Source organism: Metopolophium dirhodum, chromosome 1 (assembly GCF_019925205.1).
Source record: "Metopolophium dirhodum isolate CAU chromosome 1, ASM1992520v1, whole genome shotgun sequence".
In the NCBI taxonomy this organism is placed as follows: Eukaryota; Metazoa; Arthropoda; class Insecta; order Hemiptera; family Aphididae; genus Metopolophium; species Metopolophium dirhodum.
In genome coordinates this window covers 139,197,443-139,216,081 of record NC_083560.1, presented here as the reverse complement: position 1 = coordinate 139,216,081, position 18,639 = coordinate 139,197,443, and the positions used below count along the sequence as shown (strand labels likewise).

The following is an 18,639-nucleotide window of genomic DNA, read 5'->3' as shown; positions in this document are numbered from 1 at the left end:
ATGAATGCACACATGTGGTATTGGAGAGACCACAGTTAGTTGTGAATTTGAGAATACCTTTTAATGCCATGTTTAATTTGTTTATATAAATTGTAGACGTTGTATGAATCGATGGCTGGTGGCTCGTGTGATTCGGCGTTGCGGCAGCTGGAGGCGCTAATAATTTCAACACCGTAAGTAGTCAATTGGATAATTTTTTTGTAATGCCATTATCCTAACAATATTTTTTCCTCTAATATTTTTCAGATCTCATGAATAAAAACTTTTTTTTTCACATGTCTTGTTTTTATTTCTTACCTTAATATAATAATCATGGTTAACACATTAGTTAATAGTAGTAATATTAGAGTATAATAATATGAGTAGCCTATGTGTTAGATGTACAATTTCTAGGGGTCTGATGTGATATGTTCACTTGTGTAATTATGTATTTGAATAGTTTGTGCCATTGGTAGATGTGTATCACAAAAATAGGTAGTGTAATACAAAGAACACCAACCAATACTGATGTGTCATTATAATACGGTGACGATACAAATAAAACTTTAGGCTATTAAATATAAGTCATGATTCGCCTTGCAATATTATTTTTATTCTTACATAGACGTTACAAATTATTTACAAATTACCAGTAATTCTAAGTGATGAGAGGTAAAATAGCTTAGAGTGTAATAGGTAGGTAATAATAATAATAAGGTAGCTAGTAAAATATTGATGATACAATTAAAACGTTACCTATCACAGTAAAAATAATACAAACATAACAATACAGTCTACTTGAAACTAACTGATATTTGGACTATTATTTAAAATAATTCATACTGATATAAATCACAAAGTTCTTGACATAGGCGTTTAAATGTATTATAATATACAAACATTGTAATGACAATTGGTGGTCAAACACCAATAAAATATTGAATATAATTAACTATACATTACAAAGTAATGTATATTAACTGTGTAAGAAAACTTTCCAAATGCCTATAATAATATAATAACTAACTGTAACCGTAGAACTTGTATAATACTACTAAATGCCATTGAAGGTGTGTAAAACATCAATACAACAATATAGATAGTATAAGATAAATGTTGTTAAGAGATTTTCAAGAGAAAAAGGTCTACCTAAATAACATCAGTACAATGCTCTAGGTTAAGATATCTGTTGTATTTACAAGTACCAATCATAGAACAAAGAAATCCACAGAAGAATATTTAAGTTGTTTCACACATACTAATAATCTTTCTAACAACAATAACTTTGAAACGTTGTAAAACTGTATTGCACTGTATAAAAGTATAAAAGTATACATGTTGTAGTCCAGATCATTTTTCAAAGAGTTGTACAAAATAATGTGTGTGACTACGCCTAAATCTAAGCTCTGTCCATCCTAACATCAGTACAATGTTGTATTAAGTATTAAAATAAAATACTAATAAAATACTTATCTAGTACACAACTTACAAATGGCCTAGTTCAGTAGTAAGTAGTAGTAGTAGTAGTAGTAGTAGTAGTAGTAGTAGTAGTAGTAGTAGTAATAGTAGAAAAAAAAATGTGTTATTTAATACAGAACTTTAACTTACAACAATAAAAAGAAAACATTTTAATGATTGTGTGTTCAATCTTGTGTTGGTTAGGTATTACTGTAACAACAACAATAACGACTTACATTTAAAAAATGTATTGCACTCTATAACAGTAAGTGTAGGTACTCGTATGCAATAAGTGCATTTATATGAAATCATTATATGATAAGTTGAATGTAAGGTTGAATATGAAATCATATATGTGGTGTTATTTTTTAAAGAGTCTTCAATGTGATAAAATCAAGCACACCTATATTTATCACCACTAAGTATTGATATAACACACATCAGTAGTAAATATGTTACACCGTAGTACAAACAAAGTTAGTTGTATAAATAAAGGAGAGAAAGTATTAAAATAATCTTAACATTGCTAACAGTACGGCAATATGTGAAATTATAAAACACTTATCCAGTACACAGTTCACAAAAAAAGGAGAGGTTAGTTAGGAGTCTCTAGTAATACCTACTTTGTGTAGTAGTAACATTAAGAAAATGTAAATTTATGTGAGAAAACCTTAAGTGTTCTATAGTAAAAGTTGATATATTAGTATAGTTATGAGTTAATCTAGGTAAAATAAGCTTTACCCAGTGTTTGATAAGCAAAGTGTTTGAAATCTGAAACAGCAGTAACACAATTGAATGTCGTTCAAGTTATTCTACAATTTAATCATAATATAATAAGTTGAATGAAAGTTTTATGATAAAATAGACATTTAGTTTTCAAGAATGTTGTACCGAGCCAGTATAGTATGGTAGTATAGTAGAGTACAGAAACAATGATATGCATCTAAGAGCACAGTGAATAATTAAGCATGTAAGGAATTTTAACCGCAGGTTGGGTACTACTCATTGTCATTGGCTTAACTTTAAAAATTACATACTATGGAATAAACGTAAACAAATGAAATGAAATTAGCACTGCAGAAATTGTAAATGTTGTGAAAATTGATCAAACTTGAAATAATGAAGATATGTGATCCAAATGAGTGTAATATCATGAATTTTGTTATAATATGTCATTCACTTGATATTGTGTATTAAACCGTATTTATAAGGTCTAGAAGTATACTTTTGTGAGGTCATGTGTATTATGTTACAACAAAAAGCTTGAATGCCATTGAGTTAAGTTATGAAATTAAGTTAGGTTTGAAATACACAGTAGGTACATCAAACTCACGAGAGTATACAACAGTATTAGAAGTCCAGTCAGACGGGCATACCGTCATGGTGTACTGCAATGAAATGATATTTATTGAACACACTCACCAAAGAAGGCACTGCCATGGGCCACAGACGGCGGCGCCGCGCGTTTCCCACAGCGTAGTCGACACCGGGGACGAAATGCCTCGAACACAGCTGAGATGTTTGGTTCACGGGAAAACCATGGTCCACCACAAATGCCACCCACTCAATACGACGATGTACGGCAGTTGGAAATCTAAGAGGCGACACATTATTTATTATAATATATATATCGATATGTATCAACGTGTTGTGTGAAATACCTGTGTACGGAAACGTCATCGATGTTGTCCACAACTCCGCATAAAGCACAGCGTTTGACCATTTTGAATAGCCTAAAAACATCATCACGAACGAACATATTATAATAATAGGAATAATAATAAGTGAAAAGTAAATACTGAATATTATGAAAACCTCGTGGTAAAAAAAAAACGACTGATACAGTTTGTTATCAGCGGTGATGTATGAGTATCGTGTGTTATTTTTAGAATTAATAGGTACACACCGGCTTACATGATGTACATAAAAAATAGAAAAATACGAAAAATTACATACCCAGCTCGCAGTAGCACAATATTATGAATTAACCGTAAAACACGTGTCCGCAATGGCAACGCGCCGAAACGGCCAACGGACTTACACGTCTAATACGTATTCAGCTAATACGAATGCGGTTTAATTAACGTTGTAGGTATTCAAAGTGTACGAAAAAAACTCGAAATGCGCCGTGAGCAGCGGAGAACGATGTCTGTAGGCGGTGAAAATATGTTCGTTGGCGATACGCGCCGCCGCCACGAATACACCTGTAGTTTATCTATCTAAATAGTATAATATAGTAGTAGTAGATATAAAAGTTTACTCACCGGTTTGTGAAAAGCGCCCAATGCAGAACAACAAAACTCAAAGAAAAGCACTGAATATTAAATAATACAACGTATTAGGCTTTTCGGTGAGATTTGATGTACGTTGCAAGAGCGCCGGTCACGAGATGAGGCAGGTTGACACGGGCGCGTTTCGCGTCGCCAAAGTTGTCCCCCCACGGCTCCACTCCACCCCACGCAAAGCGTATAATGTTGCGTATAATAACGGTCGTACTGTATTATCGCGCGTAGTATTGTGCACTGTATAATATTGATGGTCCACTTTTAATATTTCTCACGCATGCATAAACACTTACACCTATTATTGTATTGTGGGTATGTACGCACACAATAATAATAAGAAAAAACAACCACCTAACCTAACGTACTTATATTTACCTACGTCATTAGTGTACAATTGAACGCAAATTGGTATACCTACACTTGAAGTAATAGTTATTATAATAATTATTATGTGTCAAGACATTCGGTACCGACCCAACGAAAACATCGTGACCGTTATGTTTATATATTTATTATGTAGGTACATGATATAATATTATTAAGTTACCATACGATATACGTGTTTAGTATATTGGTGTCTTTTATCAGATACACGTGTAGGATAATAAGAACCTATACGACCTACATAAACATTAAGCATGATATGTATATCTATATACATATATTTGAAAAATCGCGTGAAAAAAATGCTCTTCGTCGCATATATTCAAGCCTAATTCATTTATTTTCATGCGCTCACCGCGACGTCAATCGGTCAAACGGGGAGTCAGAATTATAAAAGGCGAAAAAAGAGGTCCGTTATTACACGAGCGCCACAAATTAACTTCAATCCCGGCGGCCGGCATCGAAACCACGACACCGGGTCATCCGCACTAACGCCTCACCTACCTACCTACATACTGAGTTGGAAACTGGTGCCCCGGGACTCGTACAGGAGAAAGTACGGTGGCGCGCGGCCTAGAAATTTAGCGGGGAACACGAATAAGGGGCAAACGGGGAGGGCAGACCCCTCGAAAAGGGCTAAAACTCGAATATTTGAAAAAAAAGGCAAAAAACGCGCGCAACGGCGGCGGACGTAAAGCGCGTCGTCTCGGCCGCGGAGGGCAAAAAAGTACTCAAAATCTGACGGGGAACGCGAATAAGTCATCAACGGGGAGGTCTGACGTCTTCGATAGGCGTAAAACTCGAATTTTGAAAAAAAAACGTAAAATGTTGGTTAAATACGAATATCACGATAAGGCGGAAGCGATGGCGAAAGTTAAATACCGAAAAAAAAAAACGCGAAAAAAAGAATTCCGAACTAACACGGCCGCCGCAAATTATTTTCAATCCCGGCGTCCGGCATCGAAACCACGACCCCCGGGTCATCCGCACCGACGCCTTACCTGCCTACCTACCTACCGAGTTGAAGACTCGTGTCGAATCTATGACTCTTAAGCCGTTTCGCCGTCCCGGCGAATTACGAACGCGGATTCGACGTCCGCAGAGGGCTATCGAGCCGGCGATCCCGCGGCTTCGGGCAGCGGACGACCGGCTCCGCCACCCTCGGACGTCGAAAACGCGATATTCGCGAAAAATATCGGACCCTCTGACGCACGTATTTATGCCTGTATATAGTAATACCTACTCGACGGCGGCGATATCGGCACTCGACTCTCGGCGCCGTCCCGCGGCCCCGGGAATCGTACCGGTGAAAGTACGGCCGCGCGCGGCCTACAAATTTAGCGGGGAACGCGAATAAGGGGCAAACGGGGAGGGCGGACGCCTCGAAGAGGGCTAAAACTCGAATTCTCGAAAAAAAAAGGCAAAAAACGCGCGCGACGGCAGCGGACGTAAAGCGCGTCTTCTACCGGTGTCGGTAAAGAGTGTTTTCGATGTCGGAAGCCGCAGTGGTCTTGTGGTCTGATCGTCAACCGATGTCGGTTATGAGTGTTATGATAAGAACGGTGGATATTGATAAGAAAAGTGGATAAGTGATAAGGATTTTGGATTGCTGATAAGGATGTTGGATTAATGAAAAGAATGATGGATTAGTGAGAAGGATAGTGGATTAGTTAACCGGAGAGCTGTAAGTTTTTTACTGCCTTCAAAAACGCAAAATCAAATAATAGAAATCAAATATTTCGGATAATCATATAGCCACCTCGATTTATTTGGGGTCTAGCGGGTCAGTCACCTACCTCGACGTTGGACTTATATGTCTCGGCAACAGGTATGCAACGTTCAAAACGTGAAAAAAATTGTACAACATTTCGGGGGTCCATGAAAATCATATAGCCGCCGTCTTTTTATGGGTGTCTAGCAGGTCAGTCACCTCGAATGACGTTCGCCGTAGTAATAAGGGTAGGCAATCCGACTGCGTCGAATCGCGGACAACGTTCATTACTGTCACCGAAAACGGAAAATTAAGTAATAAAATTCAAAACATTTCGGGCTTCTATGCAAATCATATAGCCACCGTCTTTTTAGGGTGTCTAGCGACCTGCTGATTCAACTCGGTGGTCCGAGTAGGCAATCTGACTTCGTCGGAAAGCAGATAATATGCGACTGTCGGGTCACGTCGTCAGGTATGCAATCCGACTGCGTCGGATAGCGGACAGCGTTCTTTACCGTGAAAAAAATTTTAAACCATTTCGGGGGTCCATGAAAATCATATAGTCTCAGTCTTTTTATGGGTGTCTAGCAAGTCAGTCACCTCGAATGACGTTCACTGTAGTAATAAGGCATCCGACAATGTGCGACGGCTGGGTTACGTCGTCAGGTATGCAATCCGACTGCGTCTAATCGCGGACAACGTTCATTACTGCCACCGAAAACGGAAAAAAAAATTCAAAACATTTCGGGATTCTATGCAAATCATATAGCCATCGTCTTTTTAGGGTGTCTAGCAGGTCAGTCACCTTTGTGGTCCGAGTAGGCAATCCGACTTCGTCGGATAGCAGACAATATGCGATGGCCAGGTCACGTCGTCAGGTATGCAATCCGACTGCGTCGGATAGCGGACAGCGTTCTTTACTGTGAATAAAATTTTAAAACATTTCGGGGGTCCATGAAAATCATATAGCCTCCGTCTTTTTATGGGTGTCTAGCAGGTCAAACCTCGAATGACGTTCGCGTAGTAATAAGGGTAGGCAATCCGACTTCGTCAGATAGCGGACAATGTGCGACGGCTGGGTTACGTCGTCAGGTATGCAATCCGACTGCGTCGCATCGCGGACAACTTTCATTACTGCCACCGAAAACGGAAAAAAAAATTCAAAACATTTCGGGATTCTATGCAAATCATATAGCCATCGTCTTTTTAGGGTGTCTAGCAGGTCAGTCACCTCAGTGGTGCGGGTAGGCAATCCGACTTCGTCGGATAGCGGACAATGTGCGACGGCTGCGTAACTTCGTCAGGTATGCAATCCGACTGCGTCGAATCGCGGACAACGTTCATTACTGTCACCGAAAATGGAAAAAATAATTACGTGAAAAAAAATTCAAAACATTTTGGGATTCTATGCAAATCATATAGCCATCGTCTTTTTAGGGTGTCTAGCAGGTCAGTCAACTCAGTGGTCCGAGTAGGCAATCCGACTTCGTCGGATAGCAGACAATATGCGACGGCCGGGTCACGTCGTCAGGTATGCAATCCGACCGTGTCGGATAGCGGACAACGTTCATTACTGTCGCCGAAAACACAAAATTAAGTAATAAATTCAAAACATTTCGGGCGCATATATTCAAGCCTGTATAAGATAGTAATAGCGACACGACGGTGGAGCTCTCCGCGATGTCAATCGGCCCCCGGGACTCGTCGCGAAAGAAGCGCGGCCGCGAGCAGCCTATACATCTAGGAGGGAACGCGAATAAGGTTTCAACGGAACTGTATGGAGTTCGAAAAGGAGGTAAAACTCGAATTTCGAAAAAAATATTGAAATTTTCGTTAATTACGAATAATAGAGGCGGAAGTGATAGCAAAAGTAAATAACGGAAAAAAAAATACGGATTATCACGGCCGCCGCAAAATATCTTCAATCCCGGCTGCCGGCATCGAAACCACGACCCCGGGTCATCCGCACCTACGCCTTACCTACTGAGATGAAAACTGGTGTCGAATCTATGACTCTTAAGCCGTTTCGCCGTCCCGGCGAATTACGAACGTGGTTTCGACGTCCTTCAAAGGGCGCGTAAAGGGGGACGCGATCGCGTCGGGAAGCGGACGACGTGCTCCGCTGTCTTCGGACGTCGAAACGGCGAGATTCGCGAAAAAAATCGAACCTTCTGACGCACGTATTTATGCCTGTATATAGTAATACCCACTCGACGGCGGCGTCCTGCGGCCTGTAAATTTAGCTGGGAACGCGAATATCGCGTCGACGGGGAGGTGAGACGTTTCCAAAACGGTTAAAACTCGACTTTTCGAAAAAATTATCGAAAAACGCGGGCGACGGCGGAACTCCTATCGCACGTCGTCTTGCTCAAAATTTAACGGGGAACGCGAATAAGGTCCGAACGGGGCCGTCCGAGGTGCACGAAGGCGTTAAACCACGAATTTTGAAGACATTTTGAAAAAATTCGTCAAAAGTGATAAGGCGGAAGTGATAGCGAAAGGTAAATAACGAAAAAAAAAACGCGAGAAAAAAATTCCGAATTAACACGGCCGCCGCAAATTATCTTCAATCCCGGCGACCGGCATCGAAACCATGACCCCGGGTCATCCGCACATACGCCTAAACCTACCTACCTACCTATCGAGTTGAAAACTGAAGTCAAATCTATGACTCTTAAACCGTAATGCGCAAAAAAATATATCCCTCCGACGCATATATTAAAGCCTGTATATAGTAATAACGACTTTACGCCGCTAAATTAATTATTGTTGTTAATCAATTACTTATTTAAAAACAATATTTACTAAACGTATCTATACATAAGCAATATCAAACAGTATAGGCATATCATTATACAATTTAACTACCAGATTTTACTGAAATATATGAAAATCTATTTGTTTATTAATATTGTATTATATGGTATCTGCAGCATTATAATTTTTAATTTCCTCAACCAATCAAGTCACCTAAAAACTGTAATGAATTAAGTGGGTACTATATAGTTATATTGTACTATTGTCTATTCAAGTAAAGAACCATATAATGCAGCCCTTGTTAAATAATATAGGGGGGTCACTCAATAAATGTGTAGATAATAAAATAGTATTAATTAAATATTAATTATTAAATAGTTTAATGGTATAGTCATATCATAATACAATTTAACTGCCAGAATTTAATTAAATACATAATATGTTATTTTTTGTCTATTAATATACATAATTTGACTCACCTAAAAACTGAAATATTTTATTATATATTTAATATTTAACCACATAATCGTTTGACATGGGCTCAAAACCTATCCATATAGTATAGTCATATCATAATACATTACTTCAACCAATTAACTCACTTGAACTGTAATATATTGAGCACAACATACTATACGTTAGTTATGTTACTATTGTCTATTCAAGTAATTAATTTATTATGTATTAAATAGTTTTTCATATAATATTCATAATTAAACCTACCTATTTAAGTTGTTTCAAATAGTATATAGTCATATAATCATACAATTTAATTTCCAGACCTTAATTAAATACATACATTTTTACTTCCTATGTTTATTTATATTGTATTATTTAAAATCTGTAGCATCGTTAGTATTTTACACCAAATTTGACTCACCTAAAAACTGTAGTACCCACTACATAGTATATTATATTTTTAATATTTAATATTCGAGCCCATGTCAAACGATATGGGAGTGTTGCTTTATAAACATAGATAATAAAAGCAATAGCTGTGTATATTTGTTTTTTATTAATTTGATTTTATGCTAAAGATTGAACCTATCAAACGATGCTTAATAAATGTAGCTAACAATTTATCAAATAGTTTAATTGATCACTTGCTACTCATAACTAAACCTACCTACATAAGTAATATCGAATAGTATAGCCATATCATTATACAATTTAACTGCCAGAATTTAATTAAATACATGTAGATCTATTAGTTTATAATAATTATTATTGTATTATATAGTATATGCAGCAGCTATGCATCATACATAAAATTTATAATTAGCAAATCATATTACCTCAAAGAATCAACTGCCATAAAAATTTTAATATATTTAGTACTACCTTCATAGTATACATGTAGGTAAATTATATTACTATTGTCTAATTCAAGTATAAAAGAACCGTCCCATATATTCCATAAGTTCTATTTTGTTATTGTATTATTTAGAATCTGTTGCAGTAAATTTATGATTACCAAATTTGACTAACCTAAAAACTGTAATATATTAAGTACCTACTGCATAGTATAGGTATTACATATTTAATATTTAACCACATAATCGAGTCCAATAAATATTGCTCAATAAAGGTAGACAATAAAAGCAATAGCTGTGTATATCAATTTGTTATTTACCTTTAAATTAACTGTTTATTAATTTGATTTTATGCTCTTTACGGGGTAAATAAACTCACTTGAACTGTAATATATTTAGCACAACATAGTATGCATGTACATTAGTTATGTTACTATTGTCTATTCGAGTAATTAATTTATTATGTATTAAATAGTTGATTTCATATAATACTCATAATTAAACCTACCTATATAAGTTGTTTCAAATAGTATATAGTCATATAATCATACAATTTAATTTCCAGACTTTAATTAAATACATACATTTTTATTTTCTTTATTAATATTGTATTATTTAAAATCTGTATCATCTTTGTATGCTACAACAAATTTGACTCACCAAAAATCTGTAATGAATGAAGTGGGTACTACATAGTTAACATTTAGTTTAGTTATTATAAGATAATAAAAGCATTAGCTGTGTATATTTGTTATATTTTATTAATTTGATTTTATGCTAATGATTGAACCTATCAAACAATGCTTAATAAATGTAGCTAATTATTTATCAAATAGTCTAATTGATCACTTAATACTCATAACTAAACCTACCTACATAAGTAATATCAAATAGTATAGCCATATCTTTATACAATTTAACTGCCAGAATTTAATTAAATACATTAAGATCTATAAGTTCATAATAATTATTGTACTATATAGTATCTGCAGCAGCTTTGTATCATACATAAAATTTATAATTAGCAAATTATATTACCTCAAACAATCAACTGCCCTAAAAACTGTAATATATTTAGTACTACCTACATATTATACAATGTAGGTAAATTATATTACTATTGTCTAATTCAAGTATAAAAGAACCGTCCCATATATTCCATAAGTTATATTTTGTTATTGTATTAATATTATTTAGAATCTGTTGCAATTCGTTATTATCAATTTGTTATTTACCTTTAAATTAACTGTTTATTAATTTGATTTTATGCTCTTTACTATGTAGTAGGTACATACTATATTGCAGTTTTTAGGTGAGTCAGAACTGGTAATCATTAATATAAAGTTAAATTGTATAATGAATTGGCTATACTATTTGATATTACTTATGTAGGTAGGTATTGTGTATTTAATCATGAGCATAAAATCAAATTAATAAATAGATAATCAAAAGGTAAATAATAAATTACAGTTTTTAGGTGAGTCAAATTTGGTAAACAAAAATTTAGTGTGGCATACAAAATATACCTACCCGTAGTATAGTCATATCGACCAATCGATCAATAATAATATAAGTATTCGAACGTTTCCGTCACATCCATCGTCGACTCGAGCTAGGATATTATTATATAATTCAACTAACCCAACGACCGTATCAACTCTTAACATTTAGGCGTTTATTTAATTAAGTATACATGTACCTACAGTACCTTCTGTGGCTATATCGTGTATCAAATATATATGTATACCGATATGAGTAGCTCACGGCGTCACCGAGACCGAGTAGGCAAAAGTCTGTAAAATATAAAATCGAACGCTTCGACGCATATATATATAATATATGCCTGTACATAATAATAACGACGCCGTCCGATCTCGCTGTTCGCGAACGAAGTACAGCCACAGGCGGTCAATACATTTAGCGGAGAACGCGATTAAGTCATCAAGGGGGAGGTCCGACGTCTTCGAAAGGGGTAAAACTCGAATTTTGAAAAAAAAGGTAAAATTTTCGTTCAATACGAATATATAATATGATAAGGCGAAAATGATAGCGAAAGGAAAATGACAAAAAAAAAAATGTGGAAAAAAAAATTCCGATTTAACACGGCCGCCGCAAATTGACTCCCGGCGGCCGGCATCGAAACCGCAGTGGTCTTGTGGTCTGGTCGTCAACCGAAGCCGACGCGGTGTATGGGTGATACAGAGGTCTAGTGATAGGGATCTGTGAAAAAATTAAGTGATAAGGATTTTAGATTTTGATAAGAAAAGTGGATTTATGATAAGGATGGTGGATTAGTGATAAGGATTTTGGATTTCTGATAAGGATTCTGGGTTAATGATAAGAATAGTGGATTGTGAATGGTGGACAATGTGCGACAACTGGGTAACTTCGTCAGGTATGCAATCCGACTGCGTCGAATCGCGGACAGCGTTCATTACTGTCACCGAGAACGGAAAAATTAATTACTTGAAAAAAAATTCAAAACATTTCGGGCTTCTATGCAAATCATATAGCAATCGTCTTTTAAGGGTGTCTAGCAGGTCAGTCACCTCAGTGGTCCGAGTAGGCAATCCGACTTCGTCGGATAGCAGACAATATAGGTCGGCCGGTCGTCAGGTATGCAATCCGACTGCGTCGAATCGCGGACAGCGTTCATTACTGTCGCCGAAAACGCGAAATTAGGTAATAAGTTTCATGAAAAAAATTGTAACATTTCGGGCGTCCATGCAAGTCATATAGCCGTCGTATATTTTTGAGTGTCTAGGTGGTCAGTAACCTCAAATGACGTTCACCGTAATAATAAGGGTAGGGTGTCTAGCAGGTCAGTCACCTCAGTGGTCCGAGTAGGCAATCCGAATTCGACGGATAGCAGACAATATGCGACGGCCGGGTCACGTCGTCAGGTATGCAATCCGACTGCGTCGAATCGCGGACAGCGTCCATTACTGTCGCCGAAAACGCGAAATTAGGTAATAAGTTTCGTGAAAAAAATTCAAAACATTTCGGGCTTCTATGCAAATCATATAGCAATCGTCTTTTAAGGGTGTCTAGCAGGTCAGTCACCTCAGTGGTGTGGGTAGGCAATCCGACTTCGTCAGATAGCAGACAATATGCGTCGGCCGGGTCACGTCATCAGGTATGCAATCCGACTGCGTCGAATAGCGGACAGCGTTCACAACTGTCGCCAAAAATGCAAAATTAAGTAATAAATTACGTGAAAAAAAATATGCAAAATTCAAAACATTTCGGGCTTCTATGCAAATCATATAGCAATCGTCTTATAAGGGTGTCTAGCAGGTCAGTCACCTCAGTGGTCCGAGTAGGCAATCCGACTTCGTCGGATAGCGGACAATGTGCGACGGCTGGGTAACTTCGTCAGGTATGCAATCCGACTACGTCGAATCGCGGACAACGTTCATTACTGTCACCGAAAACGGAAAAATTAATTACGTGAAAAAAATTCAAAACATTTCGGGCTTCTATGCAAATCATATAGCAATCGTCTTTTAAGGGTGTCTAGCAGGTCAGTCACCTCAGTGGTCCGAGTAGGCAATCCGACTTCGTCGGATAGCGGACAATGTGCGACGGCTGGGTAACTTCGTCAGGTATGCAATCCGACTGCGTCGAATCGCGGACAACGTTCATAACTGTCACCGAAAACGGAAAAATTAATTACGTGAAAAAAAATTCAAAACATTTCGGGCTTCTATGGAAATCATATAGCAATCGTCTTTTAAGGGTGTCTAGCAGGTCAGTCACCTCGGTGGTCCGAGTAGGCAATCCGACTTCGTCGGATAGCGGACAATGTGCGACGGCTGGGTAACTTCGTCAGGTATGCAATCCGACTGCGTCGAATCGCGGACAACGTTCATAACTGTCACCGAAAACGGAAAAATTAATTACGTGAAAAAAAATTCAAAACATTTCGGGCTTCTATGCAAATCATATAGCAATCGTCTTTTAAGGGTGTCTAGCAGGTCAGTCACCTCGGTGGTCCGAGTAGGCAATCCGACTTCGTCGGATAGCGGACAATGTGCGACGGCTGGGTAACTTCGTCAGGTATGCAATCCGACTGCGTCGAATCGCGGACAACGTTCATAACTGTTCATAACTCCCCGGGTCATCCGCACCGACGCCTTACCTACCTACCTACCTACAGAGTTGGAAACTGGCGTCGAATCTATGACTCTTAAGCCGTTTCGCCGTCCCGGCAAATCGCGAACGCGGTCCCGGCGTCCGTGGAGGGCTTTTGAGCCGGCGATCCCACCGCAACGGGTAGCGGACGACCGGCTCCACCACCCTCGGACGTCGAAAACGCGAAAAAATCGGACCCTCCGACGCACGTATTCATGCCTGTATATAGTAATACCTACTCGACGGCGGCGATATCAGCACTCCACTCTCGGCGTCGTCCCTTTTGAGAGAGCGGCGAGACGCGACTTTAGTCGAAAAACTCGGAAAACTCGGTAAGACGGCGACGACGCCGCGCTTTTCGCTATCGTTCTCTACGCCGCGGCGCTCTAAAATATTCAAGTACGGCCGCGCGCGGCCTATTAATGTAACGGGGAACGCGAATAAGTCGCGAACGGGAGGTGAGACGTTTCCAAAACGGTTAAAACTCGACTATTCGAAAAAATTATCGAAAAACGCGGGCGACGGCGGCACTCCTATCGCACGTCGTCTCGGCCTCGGCGGGACGGGACGGGACAAAGTACGGCCGCGCGCGGCCTCACAATTTAACGGGGAACGCGAATAAGGTCCGAACGGGGCCGTCCGAGGTGCGCGAAGGCGTTAAAACACGAATTTTGAAGAAATTTTGAAAATTCGTCAAAAGTGATAAGGCGAAAGTGATGGCGAAAGGAAAATGACAAAAAAAAAAACGCGAAAAAAAAAAATTCCGAAATATCACGGCCGCCGCAAATTTACGAAATTCCCGGCGGCCGGCATCGAAACCACGACCCCCGGGTCAACCGCACCGACGCCTTACCTACCTACCTACCTACCGAGTTGAAAAGTTGTGTCGAATCTATGACTCTTAAGCGGTTTCGCCGTCCCGGCGAATCGCGAACGCGGTCCCGGCGTCCGCGGAGGGCTTTTGAGCCGGCGATCCCACCGCTTCGGGCGGCGGACGACAGGCTCCGCCACCCCCGGACGTCGAAAACGCGATATTCGCGAAAAAAAATCGGTCCCTCCGACGCACGTATTTATGCCTGTATATAGTAATACCTACTCGACGGCGGCGATATCGGCGCTCCGCTCTCGGCGTCGTCCCGCGGCCCCGGGACTCGTCTCGGACGAAGTACGGCCGCGCGCGGCCTATAAATTTAGCTGGGAACGCGAATATCGCGTCGACGGGGAGGTGAGACTTTCGAGAGAGCGGCGAGACGCGACTCTAGTCGAAAAAGTCGGAAAAATCGGTAAGACAGCGACGACGCCGCGCTTTCCGCTATCGTTCTCTACGCCGCGGCGCACTAAAATATTCGAGTACGGCCGCGCGCGACCTATAAACGTAACGGGGAACGCGAATGAGTCGCGAACGGGGAGGGCGGACGCCTCGAAGAGGGCTAAAACTCGAATTCTCGAAAAAAAAAGGCAAAAAAACGCCCGCGACGGCGGCGCTCGGTTTTCACGTAACGGCCCACGCGGCGGGCCCGCCGGGAAAAAATTACGGCCGCGCGCGGTACGTGAATTTACCGGGGAACGCGAATAAGGTCCGAGCGGGGCCGCCCGGGGACCCCAGGGGGGGGTAAAACTCGAAATGTGAAGAAATTTTGAAAATATCGAAAGAATTCGCGAAAAGTGATAAGAAGGAGTGATAACGCGGCGACGGCTCCGCCGCCGCCGGGAGACCGCCCGTCGAATTTTTTCATTGGTAGTCTCTTACGCTGGTACGGAAAATCGACATAGGAGGCGCCACACGGGTCTTCGTTTTATACTATAAGACTAGCTCTCCGAGCGTCGCTGGGGGAGACCCCCAGACCCCCCGTGGTTGGTGAGGAGTGTTGTCGATGTCGGATGCCGCAGTGGTCTTGTGGTCTGGTCGTCAACCGATGTCGGTTATGAGTGTTATGATAAGAACGGTGGATATTGATAAGAAAAGTGGATAAGTGATAAGGATTTTGGATTGCTGATAAGGATGTTGGATTAATGAAAAGAATGGTGGATTTGTGAGAAGGATAGTGGATTAGTTAACCGGAGAGCTGTAAGTTTTTTACTGCCTTCAAAAACGCAAAATCAAGTAATAGAATTCAAATATTTCGGATAATCATATAGCCACCTCGATTTATTTGGGGTTTGGCGGGTCAGTCACCTACCTCGACGTTAGACTTATATGTCTCGGCAACAGGTATGCAACGTTCAAAACGTGAAACGTGAAAAAAATTGTAAGACATTTCGGGGGTCCATGAAAATCATATAGCCGCCGTCTTTTTATGGGTGTCTAGCAGGTCAGTCACCTCGAATGACGTTCGCCGTAGTAATAAGGGTAGCCAATCCGACTGCGTCGAATCGCGGACAACGTTCATTACTGTCACCGAAAACGGAAAATTAAGTAATAAAATTCAAAACATTTCGGGCTTCTATGCAAATCATATAGCCACCGTCTTTTAAGGGTGTCTAGGAGGTCAGTCACCTTAGTGGTCCGAGTAGCAGACAATATGCGACGGCCGGGTCACGTCGTCAGGTATGCAATCTGACTGCGTCGGATATCGGACAGCTTTCTTTACTGTGAAAAAAAAAAGTAAAACATTTCGGGCTTTTATGCAAATCATATAGACACCGTCTTTTTAGGGTGTCTAGCAGGTCAGTCACCTCAGTGGTGCAGGTAGGCAATCCGACTTCGTCGGATAGCGGACAATGTGCAACGGCCGGGTCACGTTGTCAGGTATGCAATCCGACTGCGTCGAATCGCGGACAGCGTTCATAACTGTCACCGAAAACGCAAAATTAAGTAATAATTTACATGAAAAAAATTCAAAATATTTCGGGCGTCCGTGCAAATCATTTAGTCGCCGTATTTTTTTGGGTGTCTAGCAGGTCAGTCACTTCTAATGACGTTCGCCGTAGTAATAAGTAATTGTTGTCGTTATAAGTAATAGTCGGTATTTTGTCGAAGGCGGGAATTTTTGAAAATCATGTTTGCGTGTGTATCAATCAATGTCGATATAATGTCAATTAATCAATTTGTTACCTGCATGGGTTACCTGCGTTGACAATTAACTGCGCCGACGTCCCACAAACCGTTCTTAAACATCCGACTGCCGTCCGACGGACAACACGTGAGTATATTTTGTATTATTAATTTAATTTTTTTTTTTAAAACGTTCACCGCAGATCGCAGGTATTTATCAATCAGTATAATGTAACAAATGCTTTCCGTCAGAAAATTAAAATATTTAATGTTTAAACTTAGATTTTTTGTAAGCACCTGTCCACGCTTTCCGGCAAAGTTGTTAAATATCTATACTGTGTCTACGTTGCACAGGTCGGGGAGACCAATATAGAAAAAACAAATATATTGCGCTGACATACTGTAAATGTTGCATCTTTTTTCTTTTTAGAATGAATTATATAAAGATCAACTTCAATGCGGCGGTGCAAACACTAAACATGAGCACCGCCGCCCCTGCACCGCCGGCCGAGACCGCCGTCGCCGCACGCCATCGCCATCAACCGCCGCGAAAGGCACCCCCCAAACGCCGTAAGTACATAGGTGATAGGAAAATTTAAAAGTTTACTATTAATTAACGCCTACATCGTGTTTCAGGATGTTATAGATGCAATAAAATGGGGCACACTGTCCGGCAATGCCTCGGTGAGTGTATATCGCATTTTCATAATAAAATTAAAATTAAATTAATAACGTTTGTTATATTTATAGCCCCACAAACACCTAGGAGAGCACCAGCCACACAACGTGGAGGGTTGAGTTCCGTTAGGGTAAGGCCGCCGCGGAGTCTGAGTGCAAGGTCGACACGCACTCAGACTCCCGGTCCCCAACCTATCGGAATATCAACCCCGATGGCATCAACCGTAAGTAATATTTTTAATCCTAATAGTGCTAAATAAATACAAAATTGTAAGATATGAATGCACACATGTGGTATTGGAGAGACCACAGTTAGTTGTGAATTTGAGAATACCTTTTAATGCCATGTTTAATTTGTTTATATAAATTGTAGACGTTGTATGAATCGATGGCTGGTGGCTCGTGTGATTCGGCGTTGCGGCAGCTGGAGGCGCTAATAATTTCAACACCGTAAGTAGTCAATTGGATAATTTTTTTGTAATGCCATTATCCTAACAATATTTTTTCCTCTAATATTTTTCAGATCTCATGAATAAAAACTTTTTTTTTCACATGTCTTGTTTTTATTTCTTACCTTAATATAATAATCATGGTTAACACATTAGTTAATAGTAGTAATATTAGAGTATAATAATATGAGTAGCCTATGTGTTAGATGTACAATTTCTAGGGGTCTGATGTGATATGTTCACTTGTGTAATTATGTATTTGAATAGTTTGTGCCATTGGTAGATGTGTATCACAAAAATAGGTAGTGTAATACAAAGAACACCAACCAATACTGATGTGTCATTATAATACGGTGACGATACAAATAAAACTTTAGGCTATTAAATATAAGTCATGATTCGCCTTGCAATATTATTTTTATTCTTACATAGACGTTACAAATTATTTACAAATTACCAGTAATTCTAAGTGATGAGAGGTAAAATAGCTTAGAGT

General features: G+C 39.6%; 1 protein-coding gene across 1 annotated transcript; it reads left to right on the top strand.

The window, feature by feature from the left end:
* Window positions 1-4: 4 nt before the first annotated feature.
* On the top strand, window positions 5-17,954 carry LOC132932766 (uncharacterized). Its single transcript, XM_060999131.1, has 5 exons — window positions 5-34; window positions 97-173; window positions 17,447-17,586; window positions 17,653-17,700; window positions 17,767-17,954. Exons 1-5 carry the CDS (start codon window positions 5-7, stop codon window positions 17,952-17,954), a joined length of 483 nt encoding a protein of 160 aa, XP_060855114.1.
* Window positions 17,955-18,639: the final 685 nt, after the last annotated feature.